The sequence below is a fragment of the Papaver somniferum genome, chromosome 6 (genome assembly GCF_003573695.1).
Source record: "Papaver somniferum cultivar HN1 chromosome 6, ASM357369v1, whole genome shotgun sequence".
Lineage (NCBI taxonomy): Eukaryota > Viridiplantae > Streptophyta > Magnoliopsida > Ranunculales > Papaveraceae > Papaver > Papaver somniferum.
In genome coordinates, this window is record NC_039363.1 from 108,281,032 (window position 1) to 108,303,112 (window position 22,081).

Sequence of the window (22,081 nt, forward strand, 5' to 3'; positions counted from 1 at the left end):
GTAAAAAGTAACGGCAACAACACCAGTTGGTGGTTGGGTTACCTTTCCTGTTGCAGAGGCTGCCGCATTAGTAACTGTGTTCAGCCATCCAGAGCTGTTATTCTTTATCCGGCATACTACAGATAGGGTGACAGGTGATGGTGGGGGAAAGGAATGCTGATTTATTGTGCAAGATGAAGTAGACCACCACGGGGAAGTTAGACTTGGTAAGTGAACTGGTCCATCACTAACCGAATTTTGTGTTTGAAGACCAACCTCACCACCAAAAGGGGATAAGATGAATACATGACAAGTCCCCCTCGACGAAACGATAGCTATCCACTGACTATAATGACTAAAACTTATATCTTGAATGACCTGTCACCAAAAAGTAACAAATGGGAGTGAGAAATGCAAAAGTAGAGTACAAGAAAAAAAGGGTCTGAATATTAAGCCTTTCAGTACTTACAGCTGCTGTCATTCCACGATATAACTTATAAAGATGCACGTGATTACTACTCCAGTCATAGCTTGGAGTACCTGATTCATTTTTCAATAAGGAAGGCATAATGCGGAAGATATTTATACTGTTCCCATATACCGAGGCAGTGACCAGAAGGGTTCCGCTTGGATCAAAACATAGTGCAGAAATCAGACTTCATTGTCATTTCAATTCAGATAATAACAATAGCAGTGGAAAACATACACAATTTTCAATAAACCACAACTGCAACAGCTACATCAACACCATTGTCATTTCAATTCAGCTGCAACACAGACTTGTTCTTCTTCCATGTTTAAACAACACTACCATCTTCATAAATCCATTGAGACGAACATCTCATCCACTGATTTTGTTCACAGTAATCACCACCTACAATTCCTCCTCTATCTCATTTGTATCTTCAGTTTACATCAGCAACCCAACCTTCTATGTTCCTCCAAATCCATTTGCAGCACACCTTCTTTCAAACACACATCACAACCAATTTGTAACTTCATCAAGACCACCACCAATTTCACAAGCTTGCAAATCTGAACCAATTTCAAAATCTGTCATTTCTTGCAATAAGTTCTGAACTGCAGCTCCAGATCATCTCCATATCCAATTCCAGTACTGAATCAAACGTAACAAATGACATCTATTTTAGTATTTTATATACGTACTGAATCAAACATAACAAGGAGCACTTCCTATCAGTATGTGATATATGTACTGAAGATTCATGAACTACAAATCAACAGTATGACAACAACAAGTGACAGATCTATGAAAAATAAGAGAATCGAAAGATATATTACAGTATTTCACATAAGTACTGAAGGGTAAGACTAAAAAAGGAGCAAAAACACAGCAAATAGCACTTCCTATCAATATTATACATACATACTCATGGATCGAACCAAAAAAATTGGAAAACTTCAAATAAAACAAAATTAGAAGAGTTTTGTATCAGTACGCCATATATGTACTGTCAATTCATACACGAAAAACAACTGTAAAAAACCTAAAAACCATAAAAGCGTCAATCAAATCGATTTGATTATCATAATACAATAAAAAAAAACAAATCAAAAGAAGAAAAACCGAACAAAATAATCAAACAAGATGATTAGAAAGCATACCTGGAAACAGAAAACAAATATTCTCCTCGTAAATCATAATGATGCACCATCTTGTTCTTCTTCTTCTTAAAAGTAGACTAGGTTTCTGTCAGTACGGGATATACGTACTGCTGGTTCATACACAACAACAAACTGAAATAAATCTAAAACCAACAAAAATGGAACTGGTATAATCAAATCTAATAACGAAATGAACAAACAATCTGATTATTAATCTAGATCTAGTAAAATAATCAACAAATTAGACACAGAGATAAAAGACGAAATCAAATACAACCACGATTAGATCGTGAAAACCCTAATATAAACATTGCAACAAAGAAATTTTCATCTGATTTTGTAGAAGTGAGAGATATTGAAGAGACCATAAATCGAGAGAGTCTTATTTCAGTATCAAAGATATGTACTTATGAATCAAACAACAACAAGTGATAAAACTAAGAACAAAACAGAATCAAAAGCAATTTGTATCAGTATTCAACATATGTACTGTTGGATAATACCCCTGAAACAACAAACAAGCACGATTTTGATAAAATGAAGAAGCGAAAAAAACAAGATAATCAAATCGAAAGTTCAAATATGTTAAAAACATCATAATCTAGCCAAAAAATTAAATAATTACGATCAAGATTCATAAAAAACAAACCAAAACAAAAATAAATGCAAAAAACAAACAAAAACCGAAAGAAGAAGGTGAAAACGTAATCAAAACGATCCGTTCTTCACAGATTCAGTTGAAAAAAAAAACAACAACAGCAGAAAGAGATATTACATAACATACCTGTAAATCTTCAAAGAGATCTTCATAAAAACTCTAACTCGTAATCTAAAAGCAGGAGCAAAATTTGAGAAGATGAAGAAAGAGAGGAGGAGAGCGGAACTCAGATCTATAAAAAATGGTGATTTTTTTTAAGAAACATATATGTTTTATCAGGGAATGGGTAGTTTGGGTATTTTTAAAAGTGGATTATGACATCCCGCACGTGTATCGAACCATGTGATAAAAAAAATTGGTCCAATTTTCCTCTTTTTCTTTTTATTATGGACCTATGGTTACTGGACTTTAGTGGTGGACCTGCTACTAACTAAGACTACCATAATAGTACCTATTGGTAATTCCTAGTGTTTTTATTGCTGTTCGTTTAGAATGGCTGCTAAAAAAAAGAAAAGAAATGGCAATAAGACACCCCTAACTAACTCAACCAGACATTATTATCATGGGTCCCTCTATTGGAAAGTGAAGGCCCTATAAAGTCCCTAATATATGAGGTTTACTGCGAAACAAAAAGTCTGAGTCGGGGGAGAAGAAACCAAAACCCCCAAAACCTATCACTCCGTAAGTCTGCTCTTCTCGCATCTGATTTTTCTCTACTTAGATTCATCATGGTTTCACTTTTCTCTCTAGTTGCGTACCTAACCCTGATTTTTGTTTTTATGTTTGAAGTTTCGTTCAGAGTAAACCCTAGAAAGTTGTTCAGTTAAATCTAATCCTTAGCTCAACATGAGGTATGTCTCTCACTCTATACATTGTTGTTCCGAGTATATTCATTCATCTTTTCTTGTCTTTAGCATCTAATGGTTAGTAATTTTGATTTGGGTCAATGGCTACTTCAAACCCTAACGTTTTCTTTTTCTATATTTCTTTCTGCACCGGGCTTTACGTTTGAAACTCATTTTGTTAGAAGAGATCATTATCTATAAAAGCCAGAAAGGTTTTTTTTGCAAGAGCGTATATGTTGGATTTTAAGGGTGGTTGAGAAAACTAAAGCCCTAATCTGATTTCATGGAATTTTTGTTTCCTTTAAAATCAGATTGAAATTTCTGTCTATATGCTACAGGTTTCTCAAGTCTGCTGTTGGTTTTGTTACTCAGTGTGGATGTTAGCCCTTTAGCTTCTTTTTACAGTAGGGTCTTATAAGAATGGTTTTCTTATGGTACTTTGACATTTTGAGGGGATCACTTTGTATTTTGTTTTCTTAAGCATGTTTCAACTTAGTCATCAAAATGATTTATTCTACTGTGGTGTATGTGTTAGCTGTTGATATGGGTGGACACTTTTAAATTAGAAAAGCCAAGAGTCTTTGTAAACCTTACATCCTGTGTTAATTATGTTGTTGCCACTAATAGATGAGATTTCTGTAATGTTTATAGGAATCAATGGTATGAACTTTAACTAGTTCTCCATAAGTTATTCGCAATGTCCTTCTCAAAACAACCCTAGAAGTTCAATTTATTTGTCTGTATCTTTTTTAGTTGCTGATGTTGGTTTTGTTTTACTTGTTTGCAGTCGGCCTATGGAAGAGGATACTAATGTAAGTTACCCTTTTAATTCTCTGTGGATTTTTATATTTTTAATTTCTTTGTTCTTGATGGTTTTATGTATTGTTTATGTTATGCTCTACTTCCTTTTTTTTTTTTTGGATTTTGTCTAGCTGCTGTTACATGATCTTTGTTAAAATCTGGATGCATGTATTTTAATGGTTAGAAAATTGTTCTGGTGGTGGTGACTGGGTATGTGACATTCTGTGAACCGGTAAACTAGGTTCTGATTTTGTTACCATGGTTGCCAAGTTTAGTAGTCTATTGCAGATTGAATCCCTAATGGATATGGTTCCTATGTCTTTGTGCTATTATTAAGGATGAATCAGTGTCTATTTTTCTGGGTTGATGGCACTAGAAAGAAGCAATGCCAAACGAAACTAAACTTTAGATTCACTGATTACACCTGAAGTAGGTTGGATCATATGAAAAATTGTGCAATGAAGTCTTAATGAGGGAATTGGGAGGACTTGGTAAACGGGTACATATATGTGGAGCATCCGAAGTTTCATTTTTAGAGATATTAATCACTGAAGTTAAATCTGACGAAAAATCATTTCCCCCCCTGTGCATGCCCAAATGCTTATATATAGCAGAATTAGGTCATAATGATGTTTTTCTTTTACCGTGTATCAACTTGGCATCTTCTATGAGCTTACTGTTTATGATTGTGCATCTACCTATATGAGAATGTGTCTGTTTCCCGAGTAGTTCAACTTTTTTATGTATTAGACTAGTAGATTTAATTTAACTTTCTTAATCAGTTGATTAATCTTCATATCATGCTGCCTTTTGGTATTCTGCTTAGTGTTTTGCTTTGTGAAACCATTTTATGCACTCATGCAATTGTTTGCTGCTTATTGTTTTTCTCTACATGGTCAATCAGTTCATCATGAAAGATCAACAATTCATCTCTTACCACTAACCAATCTTTGTTGGCAGGGTGGCAAGACTGAGGAAGAGGAATTCAACACAGGACCCCTTTCTGTTCTGATGATGAGTGTGAAAAATAACACTCAGGTAAAATTTGTCTTGGCAGATCTGGTTGAACATAACTTATTGTAAAACTTACAAATTTAGTTGAAAGATTCTGGGTATAAATTGCACTTCAAAGAGTATTCTCTGATGTTTTCTTCCATTTATATGCAACGCAAGATTATTCCGTGTTATATCCCTCAGCACTTTCCTTCGTTACATATAGTACATCCCAACTTTGTCAAATATTAAATGTTAACATACCTCTCTCTCCCAGGCTTTGGCCGATTAATCTAATGTCAACCTGATGCATACAGTTTATGTCCTGTTCATTGGTATTTAATTTAGCCAAGTCTAAGGAGTTTCTTTCTTATTAATCTATTTCTAGTTTCGTAAACATTGCTTTTATTTATTTTCTTTTCTTTTACATGTTGGTCACATTTCTAACCATGCCGTTCCTCAGGTACTTATAAATTGCCGCAACAACCGAAAGCTTCTCGGACGCGTCAGAGCCTTCGATCGTCATTGCAACATGGTTCTTGAAAATGTCCGCGGGATGTGGACCGAGGTCTGTATTGTCTTTGACAAAAGTTCCTATTTCCATTCTGTAGCCTAATGCCTCTACTAAATGCCTTCATTGTTGCATACAGGTACCCAAAACAGGGAAAGGCAAGAAGAAAGCGCTTCCAGTGAACAAGGATAGGTTCATCAGCAAGATGTTCCTTAGAGGAGACTCTGTTATTATTGTTCTAAGGAACCCCAAGTAATGGTGCTGCTTAATAATTACTACTATTCAAGAGAAGTTGCTGCCTATAATTACTATTCAGTAGAAGTACTTGGCTATGGAGAGAAAAGAACAACTATGTAGGCGTATAAGTTGCTTTTCATTCACTTAGTTTTGAACCTAACCGAGGAAATACGGGATTTTAAGCACCTTAATTTGGGAGAAAATTTTGCTCTCGCACTGCGAGAGCAAACCTTGAACTAGCAGTTGCAAAACCGTCGGACCCACAAGATCTGACATCAGCAAACTTTTGTTTAACCCAGGTTATATCTTCCCCATTGTTTACCTTATTTAGCGTATTAGGTTGTCTTTTTCCTAAAGCCATGTCTTTAAGCAACCACTTGAGCTAGAATCGGTGCAGATAGATTTTCTCACAATTATGAAAAGTATTTTCAACTCTTGGCTTGAAAACATCATCAATCAAGGAAGATCATAAACTGTATGTTTATACATGGACGATGATAAAGCACGTAGAGTCCAATATTCAATACTCTGGCAATTGGAAAAGACTTGTTCTGCTGAATATCGATATGTAAATATCTTTTTCATTGGATCAGCATATATGCATGCGACCATCATGCAATATTGTTAACTTGAAAGTTCAGTGATTACACGTCTCTAGATCAATATCACAGTAAGATATCCTTTTAGCTGGATATCGATGTGATACACTAAATAATGAGGATGATATAACTGGGGTTAAACCAAAGTTTGATGATTTCATATCTTGTGGATCCGACGGTTTAGGAATTGCTAGTTCAACGTATGCTCTGGCGGTGCGAGAGCTAAATTTTCCCCCTTAGATTGCTTTGTTTTAATTGCTTTGTAGTAAGACCCTGCACCCGGCCTCAAGAGGGTTTCAATTAACCACGAATAGTCCAACTACTAAGAAATCGTTTTCAAAGAAAATACATTTAAAAGTAAACGCTTAAACGCCTCTTTTCATGCACCAATCGAACTAGATTGCAATATACCATCTAATATAGTGCAAAAATAAAGATAAATTCAAAATAATACATTTTTCCTTTTTAGAAGAATCAAAAATAAATTTACAAAAATTCAGGAACCTAGCAACAAGTTGTGCCTAACTCCTTTTTGGATAGCTATACCTGCTCCATGAAAAAGAAAATTGACTATCTTAGAATTAGCATCAAAACTAAATAAGCAATTTCCAAACGGTTCCAGAAAAAAGAAAACAAGTCATCTCTTAATTCGCCTAATGTAGAAAAGGCTAAAACACCAAAACTATAATCATGAAATGTGCATGTGTCCAAGTATTTGGCACGCTTACGGTTGATAGCTGCAGAAATTGCCTATCCTGGAATGAAGTTACAAAGTCCTCCACCTGTGAAGGGCGAAATTCCCGTAATGTCAAAATAAGTGTCTTGACCATTCTCCCAGTTATATACAAGAATGTCAGCTGGTTTTAAGCTATTGCCATCCGCCAAAATCCCAGAGAAGCCTCCTTTCTAGCAGCTACACCAGCTTTGTTGCATATATCCATGACCACATCGCGAATCAGATCGTGTCTAAATTTGAGGCCAATTTCGTTCGCACATTGGACGGCATGATCGCCAAAAGTATCCAAACTGCAGCTATAACATGGGCACACACTATCCTCAAAAAGAGGCACACCAAGACGGTACTGGATTACAGCCCTAAACTGTCTCGGCCAAGCAATAAGAATCGCCATTAAAAAATCCATAGCATGAGCCACCTTATTACTCTGCCGAAGAACTGTATCTCATGCAGACATCGCAAACCTGGTAGGCAATTCTCTCTTAACAACATCAAAGTGACGAACTGCCAATGTTTTCATAGGATGAGGGGCAATGTCTTTGATATTGAAAATAGAAGAAGTAAGGCAACAACATTGCATATACCTGTTACGGGCTGACAAGAATTAATGGCTGGAAGCAGAAATGTCTGTAGAGCTTAAGATAGTACCTTGTAAGCTCTGAGTCTGGACACAAGACGCGAGATAGCAATACTGACTTGTATCTGCCATGGTGTAAACTCCCAACCTGTCATCCTTAATGGGTACAGTGTAGCGAGCCGTCGCTGAAGAGGACAAAACCCAGGACCATCCCATGTGACTAAGTGTTGTGAATACTAAAACATGAGGTGATCAAAGTGATTGGACGCAACGTGCAGGACTTGAGGATTAGTGGTGCGCATGGTAAAGTAGATCTTGGACACACCAGTGCAATTGTGCAGAAGTAGGAGCTCAGATTTTGGATCTTGTAACTTCCTTACCGAGTTCATAAGCTGTATAGTTTTATTGACTCTGGACATTACCAAATCACTGCAATATTGAGTATCCAAGCTACCAGGGCCACCAAGTAACTTAACACCTCCCCTAGGTCTTCCTATATTACTAGGAAATACTCCATATGTGAAACTCCTAGGATCCGGTGAATGCCAAAACACCTCTGTTTTAGTGAAGTTCAAAATAAAACCCCCGACACCACCATCATTCTGTATTATGCTGAGTGCCTTAGAAACCTCCAATGTGTCACCAATGCTATGATTAGTTGGGTTTTTTTTCTTCTTTTTTTTGTTTGTTTTTGTGATGGGAAGGTTAGATATAATGCTCGATTTTTGAACTCGTTGGTGTAAGTGCATTGACCTGTATTGAGTTCTTCTTATCATGGCTTCTTTTGCAACTGAATCCGCCACTGCATTGTGATCTCTGCTTATATATCTAACTTGAGATTGAAGAAGTTTTCCTAAAATAATAATAGTTTCTTCAATAGTATTCTCCGCTAACCAAGAGGCATCCTTTTTTTTTGTTGATGATAGATTCCTGAAAAAGTGGGGGTACAACAACCTCACCCAATATTTCTCTTAGCAATCTGTATAAACTAACTCCAATATATACTTTCAAGAGAATCAACTAGACATTCAGACTCAATCTTAAGAAAAGTATATCAAAGAGTTATATCTCAATCTCTCAATTCAATCCGCAATCAAACAAATAATAATTTGCGAGCCCGATTGAATATAAGAGAGATAAACTTGAACGGTACCAAAGACCAATATTCAAGGATCAATCAATTTCAATCAACAACCAAAGGTTGGATTTACCAATTGATCGATTCAACGCACAATCAGTGATATTTAAATTATATAAAAAAATATAATGCGGAAAAGAAATAACACAGACACCAGAAATTTTGTTAACGAGGAAACCGCAAATGCAGAAAAACCCCGGGACCTAGTCCAGATTGAACACACACTGTATTAAGCCGCTACATACACTAGCCAACTACAAACTAATTTCGGTCTGGACTGTAGTTGAACCCCAATCAATCTAACATTGATCCAAGGTACAGTTGCGCTCCTTACTTCTCTGATCCCAGCAGGGTACTACACACTTGATTCCCTTAGTTGATCTCACCCACAACTAAGAGATGCTACGACCCAAAGTCGAAGACTTTAATAAACAAATCTGCCTCACACAAAAAAGTCTACAGGAATAGATAAATCGGTCTCCCACATAAATACCTACGAGTTTTGTTCCGTATTTTGATAAATCAAGGTGAACAAGAACTAATTGATATAACGGACCTATATTCCCGAAGAACAACCTATAAATACCAATCACCTAAAAATAATCTTAATCGACTAGCGAAACAAGATATTGTGGAACCATAAACGATGAGACGAAAGTGTTTGTGACTACTTTTCTATCTTGACTATCAGAGAAATTAATCTCAGGCCAATCTCACGATTGTACTCAAATACGATAGAAACAACAAGATCAGAGCAAGCAACTACAAAGAAAATAGTTGGGTCTGGCTTCACAATCCCAATGAAGTCTTTAAGTCGTTAACCTACAGGGTTTCATGAAAAACCTAAGGTTAAAGGAGAATCGACTCTAGCTTATACAAGTAGTATCACACAAGAGGTGTGGGGATTAGGTTTCCCAGTTGCTAGAGTTCTTCTTTATATAGTCTCCAAATCCGGGTTTGCAATGTAAGTTACCTTGGCAACAAAGTATTCAATATTCACCATTATAGGTAGACTTTTGAGTGATAGATAAGTTCAAGTCTACACATACCTTTTTGTCGATGAAGTTCCACCAGTTCCTTGAGTAGTTCTTCGTCTTTGCATGATGAACGTCGTGGGGTTTAGAACTCAACTACACTTAATATCCTAATCCGAGACTTAGCTATAAGTAGACTAGAAATCAAGACTTATAGTTTTGGCAACTAAACTTGACAAACAAGCTTGAGATAGCAACGCTTGCGAGTTCGACCGAGCATAGCTCTAACAATCTCCTCCTTTGTCAATTTTAGTGACAAAACTATCAATACATATGAAATACAAAATAAATAAACTTTGCAGCTTCTCATCCACATGCTTGATCTCCTTGGTTCTTCAACATTACTCGAAATCTTCGTCACTTCCAAGTACTCCAATGATTCCAAAGGTATTCAATTCAGCATCATCGTTGTTGAAGATCCGTAGCTATAACAATGAGAAAACAATAACTCTTAATCATTGTTATACAATGTCATAGTATTATTACACAACATCAAAGTTCAATTGTATCACAACTTCGATAACAATACTATGGTGATATGTATCACTCCCCCTTAGTCAATACTTCGTCTCACATGAAAAACACTCCCCCTTACATAATGATCCGAAAACCATATGTATTTGTAGTGTGAACTACACATTAATTCTCCCCATTTTTGTCAATAAAATTGGCAAAGGTACGAAAACTAGTTGGATCCTAATGAACTTCCACAGAGACAATTCATGACCAAAAGAAAGTACATATCAACTATTTTAGATGCAATCATATAGTCGAAACTAAATGAATTCATCAAGGAGTTTATAAAGATACAAGATAACCCCTATAATATTCCACATCCACACTCCTCACAAAGATTTTGGAATTAAGCACAAGTTCAATTAAGAACTCTCCCCCATAAAATGTCATTTCCGAAAGAACAACAAGAGCGACCTTACTTTCACAAGAAAATAAGAATTTATTTGGACATTTACAAATCACATAAGATATGAATTTGTATCCAAAAATCTCAATTAAATTAACCATAAGAGAACCCATGATTAATTCAATCGGAAATGCTCACATGAGAGAACTTACGGAGCCGCACAGTACTTACATAAAAAAATATGGATCAGGGAAGATCAATACTACGGAATAAACAAGGATTCATTCTATTTCTCATCGCCATTTGCACAATGACATATAATAGACTTAATCTTTGTAGACAAAAGTTCATCCTTTCTTCCATCAATATTTGCGTAATGACAGAAAAGGCTTAAATTTTGTTTGTCAAAAGTTCATTCAATCCTTTATCAATACTTGCATATCAACATATGAAAGACTAAACTTTTGAACACGTATGGGACAATCATAGTTCACGGACGCAAACCCACATATCCGATAACAAATTGCAATGTATGAAATCATAAAGATTAATACTGCAAAATCATCTTCCAAATAAACTTTAGAATTTGAATAAATAAATCTAAAAACATTGCAAGATGAAAACGTTGGACATAGATATGTGTACTCACAAAAATGGCTATTCCAAACCCTATTTATCCTTCTTAAAAACAAAAGAATAAAATTTTCATAGGAAGTTTCCTAGACAAAACAAAATCAACAAGCTAATAAACAAAGAAAGACTCCTAAACCACCAAAACCGAACACGAACTGAATTCAAATAGATGTTTCGGAATCCTCACGAGCCTTGAGATCTTTGAGTTTGTGATTGGTAGCATCCACTGCATATTCAGAGAAGATATCCTCATTGAGAAGTTATTTTACATGTGTCTTTATGAGACCAAGATCAGAAGTAACCTTTTTCAACTCAGTTCTTAACACATCAAGACTCTTCAAAGTATCAACGAGTTGCAGTTTTGCATCCTCAAAGTATTTAAGAAAATCATGAACCACTTCAGCAGAAACCATATCCTGATGTGTATAGGCATAGTAACATGAGGCATTAGGATGATCATCTTCTACTAGAGTTCTTTTCTTCCTCTCTTTGGACTCGAAACCAATACCTTTATCAAGAAAACCTCTTGCAAAGACACCAGAGCGTGAAGATGAAGAGGAAGACATTCTTGACAAACAACAAAATAACCCAGAGTATGCGTATGTGACTCAAGGGTATGGTATTTAAATGTTTCTTAGGGAAGATAACTTTTAGGGTTTCCAAAATTGATTCGTGACAGTAACACGGGTACTCGTACGAACACAACTTGACCCAAAAGAAAATAAAAACACAAAAGGTCGTATTTTACGACACAACATAATTTTTTGCTACGTGAATTTTCTTTTAAAAAAATTGGGCTCAATAAATTTTATATCTTTAGAGAGAACAATTTAGAGCACAAAAGTAGCAGGAAACATAGTTGCAACGAAAACTTCTTTGAATTTTTTTTTTAAAAAAGAAGAACAACATCATCAGACACAACCAATACTTAAGCAAAGTTGTCTGCGGACAATAGTTTAGCTATGGACGATAAGAAAATAGCTCAACTAAACAGAAAACAATTTTGCCAACAATATACCTGATTATTAACACATCTTACTCAACATTATTTTTATGAGTAAGTTCTTAACCCTTGTGATTAATTAACACAAGTATGAGCCCTAAGCTCATTGAATGAAATGTGTTTAAGGTTGAGTCTCTTTTTCCTTTCGAATCCAGGAAATAATCCCTCTTGATGTGAGAAATTATCATAAAACTTACTATCATCAAAATAGGAAACATAGTTTGAGTTCTTACCAGAAGAATATTGACTAGATGAAGTTGACAGCATGTTGACGATTTCTTTATAACCTTCAATTATCACCTTTAGGTTATTTCTCATATCATCATTTTTGCTTCCTTCTCCTGATACTTTGTTTACATCAAAAGTAACATTATCTCCCTTTTTGACAGAAGAAAATTCCCGATCTCTTCTTAGACGATATTTGTTGAGACGTCTGTTATGCTTCTGAGCATTTGAGGAACTCATCGAACTGACTTTCCTGGTAGAATACGCAGGGTGAGTACTGAAAAAAATTGGTTTATACATACGCATGTCAGTTACACCTTTGAGGATTAAGTCTAAGGTATGTTGAAGTCGAACAATGGAATTGTTATTCAACATAGAGTTTCTCTTTTGCTTAACATGCCGTTTTGAATCACAAAAGAGATATACTTTCTGATCACGGGGGTGATTAGATAGTACAGTCTTAACATCATCGTTTGGAGATTTCTTCCTTCCATGTGATGTGCAACATCCTTGATTAGTGGAGGCTATAGGCACATCTTTTCCAATAGGAAGGGATTCTGGTTTTACTTCTGGAACTGGAACTCTTTTAGTTGTGATAGAAGTAGATGATATAAAGGACTTTTTGAAACATCCTTCAATCGAGAGTTTACTCAAGCGACGTTCAATTTCCAAAGCATTCTTATTGAGACTTGCCTCGAGTAAGATACGTGAAGATTGAACTTCATCATTTTCTTTGGAGTCACAGTCTCTTACTATACCAAGAAGAACATTGACATTGTTTTTAAACCGGTTAAATCTATTAGCTTGGATTCTAACGAGGTTTAGAATCAGTTTACTCTCTTCAGCTGCTTCCCTTTCATACGCGTAGTTAGACTCTGTTGAAGGTTAATTGGGATAACACGTGTCAGTGTATGTCTGTCTCTTCAGAGCACTAGGTTCGTCTATATTTAAGATTGACGAATCTTTATCTTTAATAGACATTGTCGAAACATAAATTTTGTTTCTGGTGACACGTTTATCTGAGATAGTACTCTTGTCCATAGAGTCATATCGCTACAAACACAGACTTATGAGGTCTTTAAAAGTGTTTTCCTGCTATGATACCAATTGAAAAAGTGGGGGTACAACAACTTCACCCAATATTTCTCTTAGAAATCTGTATAGACTAACTCCAATATACTTTCAAGAGAGTCAACTACACAGTCAGACTCAATCTTAAGAAAAGTATATCAAAGAGTTATATCCCAATATCTCAATTCAATCCGCAATCAAACAAATAATAATTTGCGAGCCCGATTGAATATAAAAGAGATAAACTTGAACGGTACCAAAGACCAATGTTCAAGGATCAATCAATTTCAATCAACAACCAAAGGTTGGATTTACCAATTGATTGATTCAACGCACAACCTGTGATATTTTAATTATGTAACGAAATATAATGCGGAAAAGAAATAACACAGACACCAGAAGTTTTGTTAACGTTAACGAGGAAATCGCAAATGCAGAAAAACTTCGGGACCTAGTCTAGATTGAACACATATTGTATTAAGCCGCTACAGACACTAGCCTACTATAAACTAACTTCAGTCTGGACTGTAGTTGAACCCCAATCAATCTCACACTGATCCAAGGTACAGTTGCGCTCCTTACGTCTCCGATCCCAGCAGGATACTACGCACTTGATTTTCTTAGCTGATCTCACCCACAACTAAGAGTTTCTACGACCCAAAATCCAAGACTTTAATAAACAAATCTGTCTCACACAGAAAAGTCTACAGAAATAGATAAATCGGTCTCCCAAATATCTACGAGTTTTGTTCCGTCTTTTGATAAATCAAGGTGAACACGAACCAATTGATATATCGAACTTATATTCCCGAAGAACATCCTATAAATATCAATCACATCACAATAATCTTAATAGACTAGCGAAACAAGATATTGTGGAACCACAAACAATGAGACGAAGGTGTTTGTGACTACTTTTCTATCTTGCCTATCGGAGAAATTAATCTCAAGATAATCTTACGATTGTACTAAAATACGATAGAAACAACAAGATCATATCACACAACTACAGAGAAAATAGTTGGGTCTGGCTTCACAATCCTAATGAAGTCTTTAAGTTGTTAACCTACAGGGTTTCGTGAAAAACCTAAGGTTAAAGGAGAATCGACTCTAGCTTATACAACTAGTATCATACAAGAGGTCTGGGGATTAGGCTTCCCAGTTGCTAGAGTTCTCCTTTATATAGTCTCCAAATCAGGGTTTGCAATCTAAGTTACCTTGGTAACAAAGCAATCAATATTCACAGTTAGATGAAAACTTCATTAGATTCAAGCTAATATCTTTCAACCGTTAGATCGAACTTAGCTTGTTATACACAAATGAAATGTAACTTCATTTAGGTTTGAGTGACCGTACCTAAACGTGTACACTCAGTTGGTTCAACAATAGTTAACCAATGGTTATCCATATGAGCGCTTTTATATCAACCTTATTCATCTTCACCATAACTTGTTCAAATGACTCAAAAGAACTAGTTAGAGAGTTGTTCAATTGTTAGATCTCATAAAAGTATACAAAACACAATCGAAGAAAAAACGGGTTTGATTCACTCGAATCGACTCATGAGCATTATAGCCATAGTTTGCAAAGATTGCATTCCATAATTCATAAATGTCTTAGTTCACGAATAAACCGTTTTTTAGAAAATAACCCACCCAAGTAAGCATACCGGTACGCATACTTAAGTACCCGGATTGCACTTGTTTTTAGTTCACAAACTCCAGCAGAAATTCACGGGTTGTGAACTTCCGACAATACGCGTACTGGTACACAGACTTAGCTCCGGACATCCTAAACCAGTAAAGTACGCATACTTTGGTTCAAGGATTTTGGACTTACACATGTATGAGTGCACATACAATGTTTATATACAATCATGGTTACATATTCTAAACTCTCATTTCAATCATTGAAACTTCATTAGAGGATGTTATATAGTTGTTATTCACAAACTATTTTTCATCAAAGCGATTTTCAAGTTATTGAAATAATCAACATGACTTTCATCACGAGTAAAGATGAACTTGTCCAAAGCGAAAGCTTACCAACACATATTTCGATAAATAGATAAGCGAGTAAACTCGGCTCGAAATAGCAAATGTGTGTAACCGAAGTCTATATAGCACTACGAATTTTGTCTCAATATAGGAGATATAATAGATAGAATTTTGAGTGATAGATAAGTTCAAGTCTCCACATACCTTTTTGTCGTTGAAGTTCCACCAGTTCCTTGAGTAGTTCTTCGTATTTGCATGATGAACGTCGTGGAGTCTAGAGCTCAACTACACTTAATATCCTAGTCCGAGACTTAGCTATAAGTAGACTAGGAATCAAGACTTATAGTTTTGGCAACTAAACTTGACAAACAAGCTTGAGATATCAATGCTTGCGAGTTTTACCGAGCAGTGCTCTAACAATTCCACTAGGAGTTTAAGTCCGTTACAATGAAAATCTAGACAATAAAATTTCTTCTAACCATTTTACTGCCTTTAGAAGAGCTTTTGCTTTTGCATGAACGGCTGAAGATGCCCATTTCGAGCACGCTGAAAGGTGCATGAAGGATTCTTGATCCACATAGTACATAATGTAAGCATATCCTATTGATAAATTCTCTTTTTTTATATGAAGCGTCTATGAATATTATCCAATCGTCCTTTATGTTGGACCATGAAGGTTTTGTACTCTTTACTTTCTGTATACAATGTGTTGTAACCTTAACTTTAATATTCGAATAAATAGTAAATTTCTTAATTTATTCAATTAATCCTGTTGAACTTGGATTGATGTTTTTAACCTCACACCTATGTTTCCAAATGAACCATAATATTGTCGCAATTTTATCATTAAATTGGGAAAAAAATTGAATATGAGATCCATTTTTCAATCCAGTTGTTAATCGAACATGTGAAAATCTGGGAGTTTACCGTGTCCAACGAACAACCAAACCATATCAATCTTGTGAAAGGATAAGTTCTGAAGAAACGTTGTTTCGTTTCCGTAGCTTGCATATTGCACATTGGGCACTCTGGTGAAATATCCGGAATATGTGATGCTAGTCTACTTGTGGTAGGAAAAAACTTCTGGTATAGTTTCCAAAAAAATAGTCTATTTCTTGGAATTACTTGCATTTTCCATAGTTTTTTCCAAGGGAAATCACTGATATTTTCATTTGCCTGCCTCTGGTTTATGATGAAATTGTAAATGTTTTTTTTTTCCGAAAAAGCTCCTGACGGATGATGTTTCCATCTAATTTTATCTGCTTCTCCTTTATTTTGGGATATAAATAGAATTTTTTCTTTTATTTCGGGAGAAAAAAGATCATCCAATTTTTCATTGTCCCAATATCCTTCAGAATTTATTAGTTATTGGACTTTTTCCGGCAACGGTTCTTCTTTATTGCTCGACCTTTGTGGTTTATCTGAATTGGGTATCCAATTTTCTTCTCATATATTTGTGTTAGCTCCATTTTTCACTTGCCAAACATAATTATCCTTAATAATACTTAGGCCTTTTGGTATACTTGTCCAAATCCAGAAGAGTTCATAATTTCTCGTTGGTTTCATTGGGTTGGAGTTATAATAATATTTTTCTTCAAGAAATTTCACCCATAGTTGATATTTTTCTACCATTAGCCGACTAGCCAACTTCGTTAAGAGAGCTACGTTGAATTTACGAGGATTTTTTAATTAATACCGAGACCCCCTTGCGATTTTGGCTTGCACATGCTGATCCACGCTTATATTTTTTTTTTTCCCGTCTCATCTTTAGTCCACAAAAAATGTATCTTCAGTGATTGACCATGTCATATAATCCCATTCGAGGAAGAATGAAGCCCACAACCTTTAATTCTCAATCATAATCCTTCATAAATTCCTCATTTTTCTTTTCTCGTTCTTCATCCGGTAGTTTTAAAATATTATTTTGGTCTTTCAACTTAAGCAGTTGAATTAGTGGTTAACATTTTTTTCTTAATATTATTCCATATGTGAAATGCACAAAAATTTTTTTGGGCGTCCAGAAATACCTTACTAATAGCATACATCAATACTTGATCTTGGTCGGTTACCATCACCTTCGGAAAAGCATCCTCATGGAAAATTAACTCACATTGTTGTAACCCCCAGATATGTTTTTTTTCCCGTCTCGTCTTTCAAAAAACAAAAGGCCACAGTAAATGGTTCCTTGATTGACGTGCGCCCAAGTATGTTCTACAACGACATCTCATATTTGCTGGTTTTGTACGTGCAATCCATTATAAGAAATTGGGTAAAGCATATATCTAATTGAACGCAATTCGGGTGAGCAACAAAAAGGTGCGAGATTTGTCCGAACTCATCCAATCTCTTTTGGACCATGTATTTGTGCTTCACTGCCAACCACATCAATTGTTGCGTCACCACCCTACCTTGCAAATCTTTCCTTATCAAAGTACTTCTCGCGTTGTAGATGCATAGCAGACTTGTTATTCTTACAACCTGCTTTCAATTTCTAAGGATGTTAATCGGTGGCACACGTGCTAACGACATTCTATCTTTTTCCATGTACAATATTTTGAAGAATTCAACCTAAAAAAGGAGACTAAACATAGTCTACAAGTATGCATGTGTATTATTAGCAAAAGGTTCCTCATTAATGTATTCATCTTCTGGATTTGGCTCATAAAAAATCATTATCTTGAGCTTGAGATTGAGGCCGAGTTTGAGTAAAATCATTCTCATTATCCAAAAAAATAAGCCAACCCGGATCTTCGTTGTAGTTGATGTATATCTTCTTGGATTTACGAGATGAAGATTCTCCTTCATTATTTGAATTACACATTTTTGTCACTTCCAATCACCAAAATCATAAAAATCTCAGTAACCAAGCTCTCTTTTCTACTTCTCCTCTCAAGACACTCCCTCACAAATCTAACTTCTCTATTACTTTACCGGTAATACTTAATAAGTTTAATAAATCATTAATATTAACAATCAATCATTATTATTTAGAACTAATACGGTTGAAAATGGGCGGTGAGTTTACCACATACTAGAGTTTTACTCACCTTGGATGTTTTTCAGCAGAAGAAGCCGAAACACGATCAATTAGAGACGCTTTGAAGATAGAATGAAAGAGAAAGGATGTGAAAATTGTTATTGAGAGTGATGCAACTGTCATCATTGAAAAATCAAGACGAAGCCGTTTTTAAGTGACCAGAGAGCCCATTTCCCCTTTAAAGGAATTGGAACCTAATTTCGGAATTTCAATTTCTCTTCTTTGAATATGTTAATCGAACTGCAAATAATGCAGCTCATGAACTTTCCCAATGGGCTAAGAAAAACACAAACCATATAATATGGTCTGTTCCACTAGATTGGATTATCCATTCCCTATGTGCTAACCAGAGCCGATCCTGAGTCTTGAAGGGCCATGTGCGAACTTAACCATATGGCCTTTATATATGGTTAAAAAAAATCCCAGCATAATATAATACATTATCAGTAAAGCGTAATTTGTTATCAACAAGAAAAACAAAAATATGGGAGGAAAACTTATTTTTTAATTTCAAATAATCGAATCGTATGTTAAATTTATAGTCAGTTTTAATATACGATAATAGAGATTTTTGATATTTAAAGGTAGCATATGCATCCTATATAAAAATCTAAAAATAATAAATGGTTATTGTATTATTTCATAGCAGTTGGAGATTCAAAACCAATTTGAAAAAAATAAGTAAATTGGGTGTTTAAATAGTGGCGCACGTTATAAAGCCGTGTCTACTTTATATGTATGTAATAGATTTGCACTAATTATTGCCAACAAATTAGTAGAGTCTAGTGGTCCTATTAAATGCACCAGTGGTCGAGGTTTTAAATCTCTCACAGGCTCACGACGGTTTACACTGATACTTAGGGGTGAGCATTTTATCCGTAATCCGTGGATTTAACCGGGACCAATCGTATTTGTGCGGATGGATGCCCGGACCGTTCGTTAATGGGTTGGACGCGTATGGAACTTTTGAAATCCAACGGATTACAGATTGGATCCAGATGCAACCTTGAAAATCCGTTGGATATTCATACCCTTTAGATTAAGGGCATTTATATAGTTTCTAGAAAATATACAGATAACTTTAGAATTTTTAGGTGTTTTCTTGGAGTGTTGTCCATGACACCTCTATATTTATATACATATATAAAGTGTGTAGGTTCTATAAGTAGTCATCTATATTATCCGTACCCGATCCGTTCATCAGTTCTTCCATCAGATGTAAATCCGTTGGATGTTGGATTGGTTGCAGATGCCAAATTTGAAATCCGTAGTGTATTGGATTGGATGCGGACGAGGTGAAAACCGGTCCATACCATCCCGTGCTCACCCTACTGATACTTTATTCGATAAGTAAAACTTGAGAGATAAAGGCCCAAAATAAAAGGCCTAAACACAGAGCCGGGCCTTGTGCGCCGCACACCCTGCACACCTTCAGGACTGGCTCTGGTGCTAACCATAGAGGAAATGAGATGACTAGGTTGCAAGTTCAGCTTATTTGCTTATCCCTTATTTTGTCACTCTTCCTCGAAAGATTTTGAAACACTTATTTATTATCCCATCTAGGGTGGTTTTATAAGGGGTGTCTATAGGTAGTGCAATTACCTATATGTCCTTAAATAATCTAATTACTAGAGTGCCCTTATCCTCAAAAACCTAAAATCAAAAATTAAAATAACCTTTAAACTTAAACATCTTGGACTCCAATTCAATCAAGCAATTAATCAATCAATCAATCAAAGGAAACACGAATCGAAGTGAGCGATGTTGGAGTGAAAAATCCAAATCTCAATTGCTCTTAGATGTATTTTAGAATGCATTTGTAACAAACCCATCTTGTTTTTGATTGATTTTATTTTGTTTGATCTATAAAATATGATTTCAAAGATGAAATTAGGGTTTTCAGAAGATCAGTTCGGCTGATCTTGGAATATCAATTTTGAGCCGAACCTAGTATATGATTTAGAGAAACACTATGTTCGGCTAACGCGATTTTGCTAGATTTTCTTCGAATCAACCAAACCTAAATTCGTCAGTTACAGAGTGAAGTTTGGCTGATAACTTGTCAGCCGAACCTCTGTTTTATGAAAATACACTTAGGTTCGGCTAACAACGATTTTGTTCGAAACAGCCGAACATAAATTTGTGAGTTACAGAGGGAAGTTCGGCTGATAACTTGTCAGCCGAACCTCTGTGTTTTGAAAATATACTTAGGTTCGACTGACAAGTTGTTAGCCGAACCTATGTATTTTCGAAACACAGAGGTTCGACTGACAAGTTATCAGTCGAACTGTTCATCTGGTCAGTTAGATATGGGTTTTAAAAATTCAACTTTTTTGATAGATTCAACTTATAAGAAGGACATTAAACCTCGTATAGAAGTCTACCTCTGATTTGAGTCATACATTTTGGTCACTTCTAATCACTAAAATCTCAAAACCCAAGTTTTTTTCACTTCTTCTTCTTCCTCTCAAGAATTCCAACTCTCTCACATAAATTTGATTTCTCTACTAATTTAACACTAACAATTTAATTTTTAATCAATCCACAAAATTCCTAATTAATCAAATCTAATCATAATCATTAACACTAATTATGCAAGGGTAGTTATGTCATTATTAAAAAGGATGGATAAGAGGTGATGTTGTTTTTTATTTAATGACCCTATTTTGACATTATTTATTATGCCTTAAAAATCTAGTATGCCTCAAAACAGGTTTCAAGAATTTGGTGTGCCTCAATTTTTTTTTTTTTTTTTGGGTTGTGAAAACTACAGCCACACCCATTTTCTCAGCTTCCACCACTGTCAAACCCACGCGTGTAAAAGTTCACGCGCGCACCCAAAATCGGCGTATAAATTCTGCCGAAACCCAAAATTTTCAAAATTCAGTTTTCTTTTTATTTTATTTCCAAGTTTAACCTCACTATATGTTTTGAGATTTTGTATTGAGATTTTGTTCTGAGAGATTGAGATAGAGCCGGAGCGAGAGCTGAAGTATTGAATTATCGAGAGTTGAGAAGGAGCTGATTGAGAGATTCAATTTACTCAACAAAGATAATCTGAAATTCAAGCTCAGGTTTGTTCGTTTTATCTTTGATTCTGATCTTGTTTAACTTGGATTCTGATCTTGTTTAATCTTGATTCGATTCTAGGTTTTAGTTTCTTTAAGATTATGATATATTATTCTAAGTTACAGAGTTTAATTTAGGTTTTCGAATCGACTTTTAGATATTTTAAGCTTGTTTTTGAATTTACGATCAATGTAGATCTTTTCGATTCAATCTTTTAGTTTCGATTTCACAGAGTTCCAACTCCATTGCACTGTACTCATCTCTAAAGTTCTCCTGAAACTGCAACATGATTTAATAACACTCATCAGGGAAGGCATAACTTTATATGCATAACAGGTTATGCAGATACTCTAAACAATGCATAACTTGTCATGCAGTCAAAGTTACGCAGTTATGCATAGTTGTTTTTACTGCATAAGCAGTTATGCATAATAAGTTATGCAGTTCTGC

The 22,081-nt window shown here is 35.3% G+C and overlaps 1 protein-coding gene across 1 annotated transcript; it reads left to right on the forward strand.

The window, feature by feature from the left end:
* The first annotated feature begins 2,856 nt into the window (after window positions 1–2,856).
* LOC113288789 (small nuclear ribonucleoprotein Sm D2-like) lies at window positions 2,857–6,278 on the forward strand. Its single transcript, XM_026537909.1, has 6 exons — window positions 2,857–2,944; window positions 3,053–3,114; window positions 3,896–3,920; window positions 4,870–4,947; window positions 5,366–5,470; window positions 5,553–6,278. Exons 2-6 carry the CDS (start codon window positions 3,110–3,112, stop codon window positions 5,667–5,669), a joined length of 330 nt encoding a protein of 109 aa, XP_026393694.1. The 5' UTR covers window positions 2,857–2,944; window positions 3,053–3,109; the 3' UTR covers window positions 5,670–6,278.
* Window positions 6,279–22,081: the final 15,803 nt, after the last annotated feature.

Bases quoted from the DNA above. Each gene is read 5' to 3' on its own strand.
- LOC113288789 (XM_026537909.1), top strand. The intron at 4,948-5,365 runs GTAAAATTTGTC...GCCGTTCCTCAG, and splicing joins GTGTGAAAAATAACACTCAG to GTACTTATAAATTGCCGCAA. The intron at 5,471-5,552 runs GTCTGTATTGTC...TGTTGCATACAG, and splicing joins TCCGCGGGATGTGGACCGAG to GTACCCAAAACAGGGAAAGG.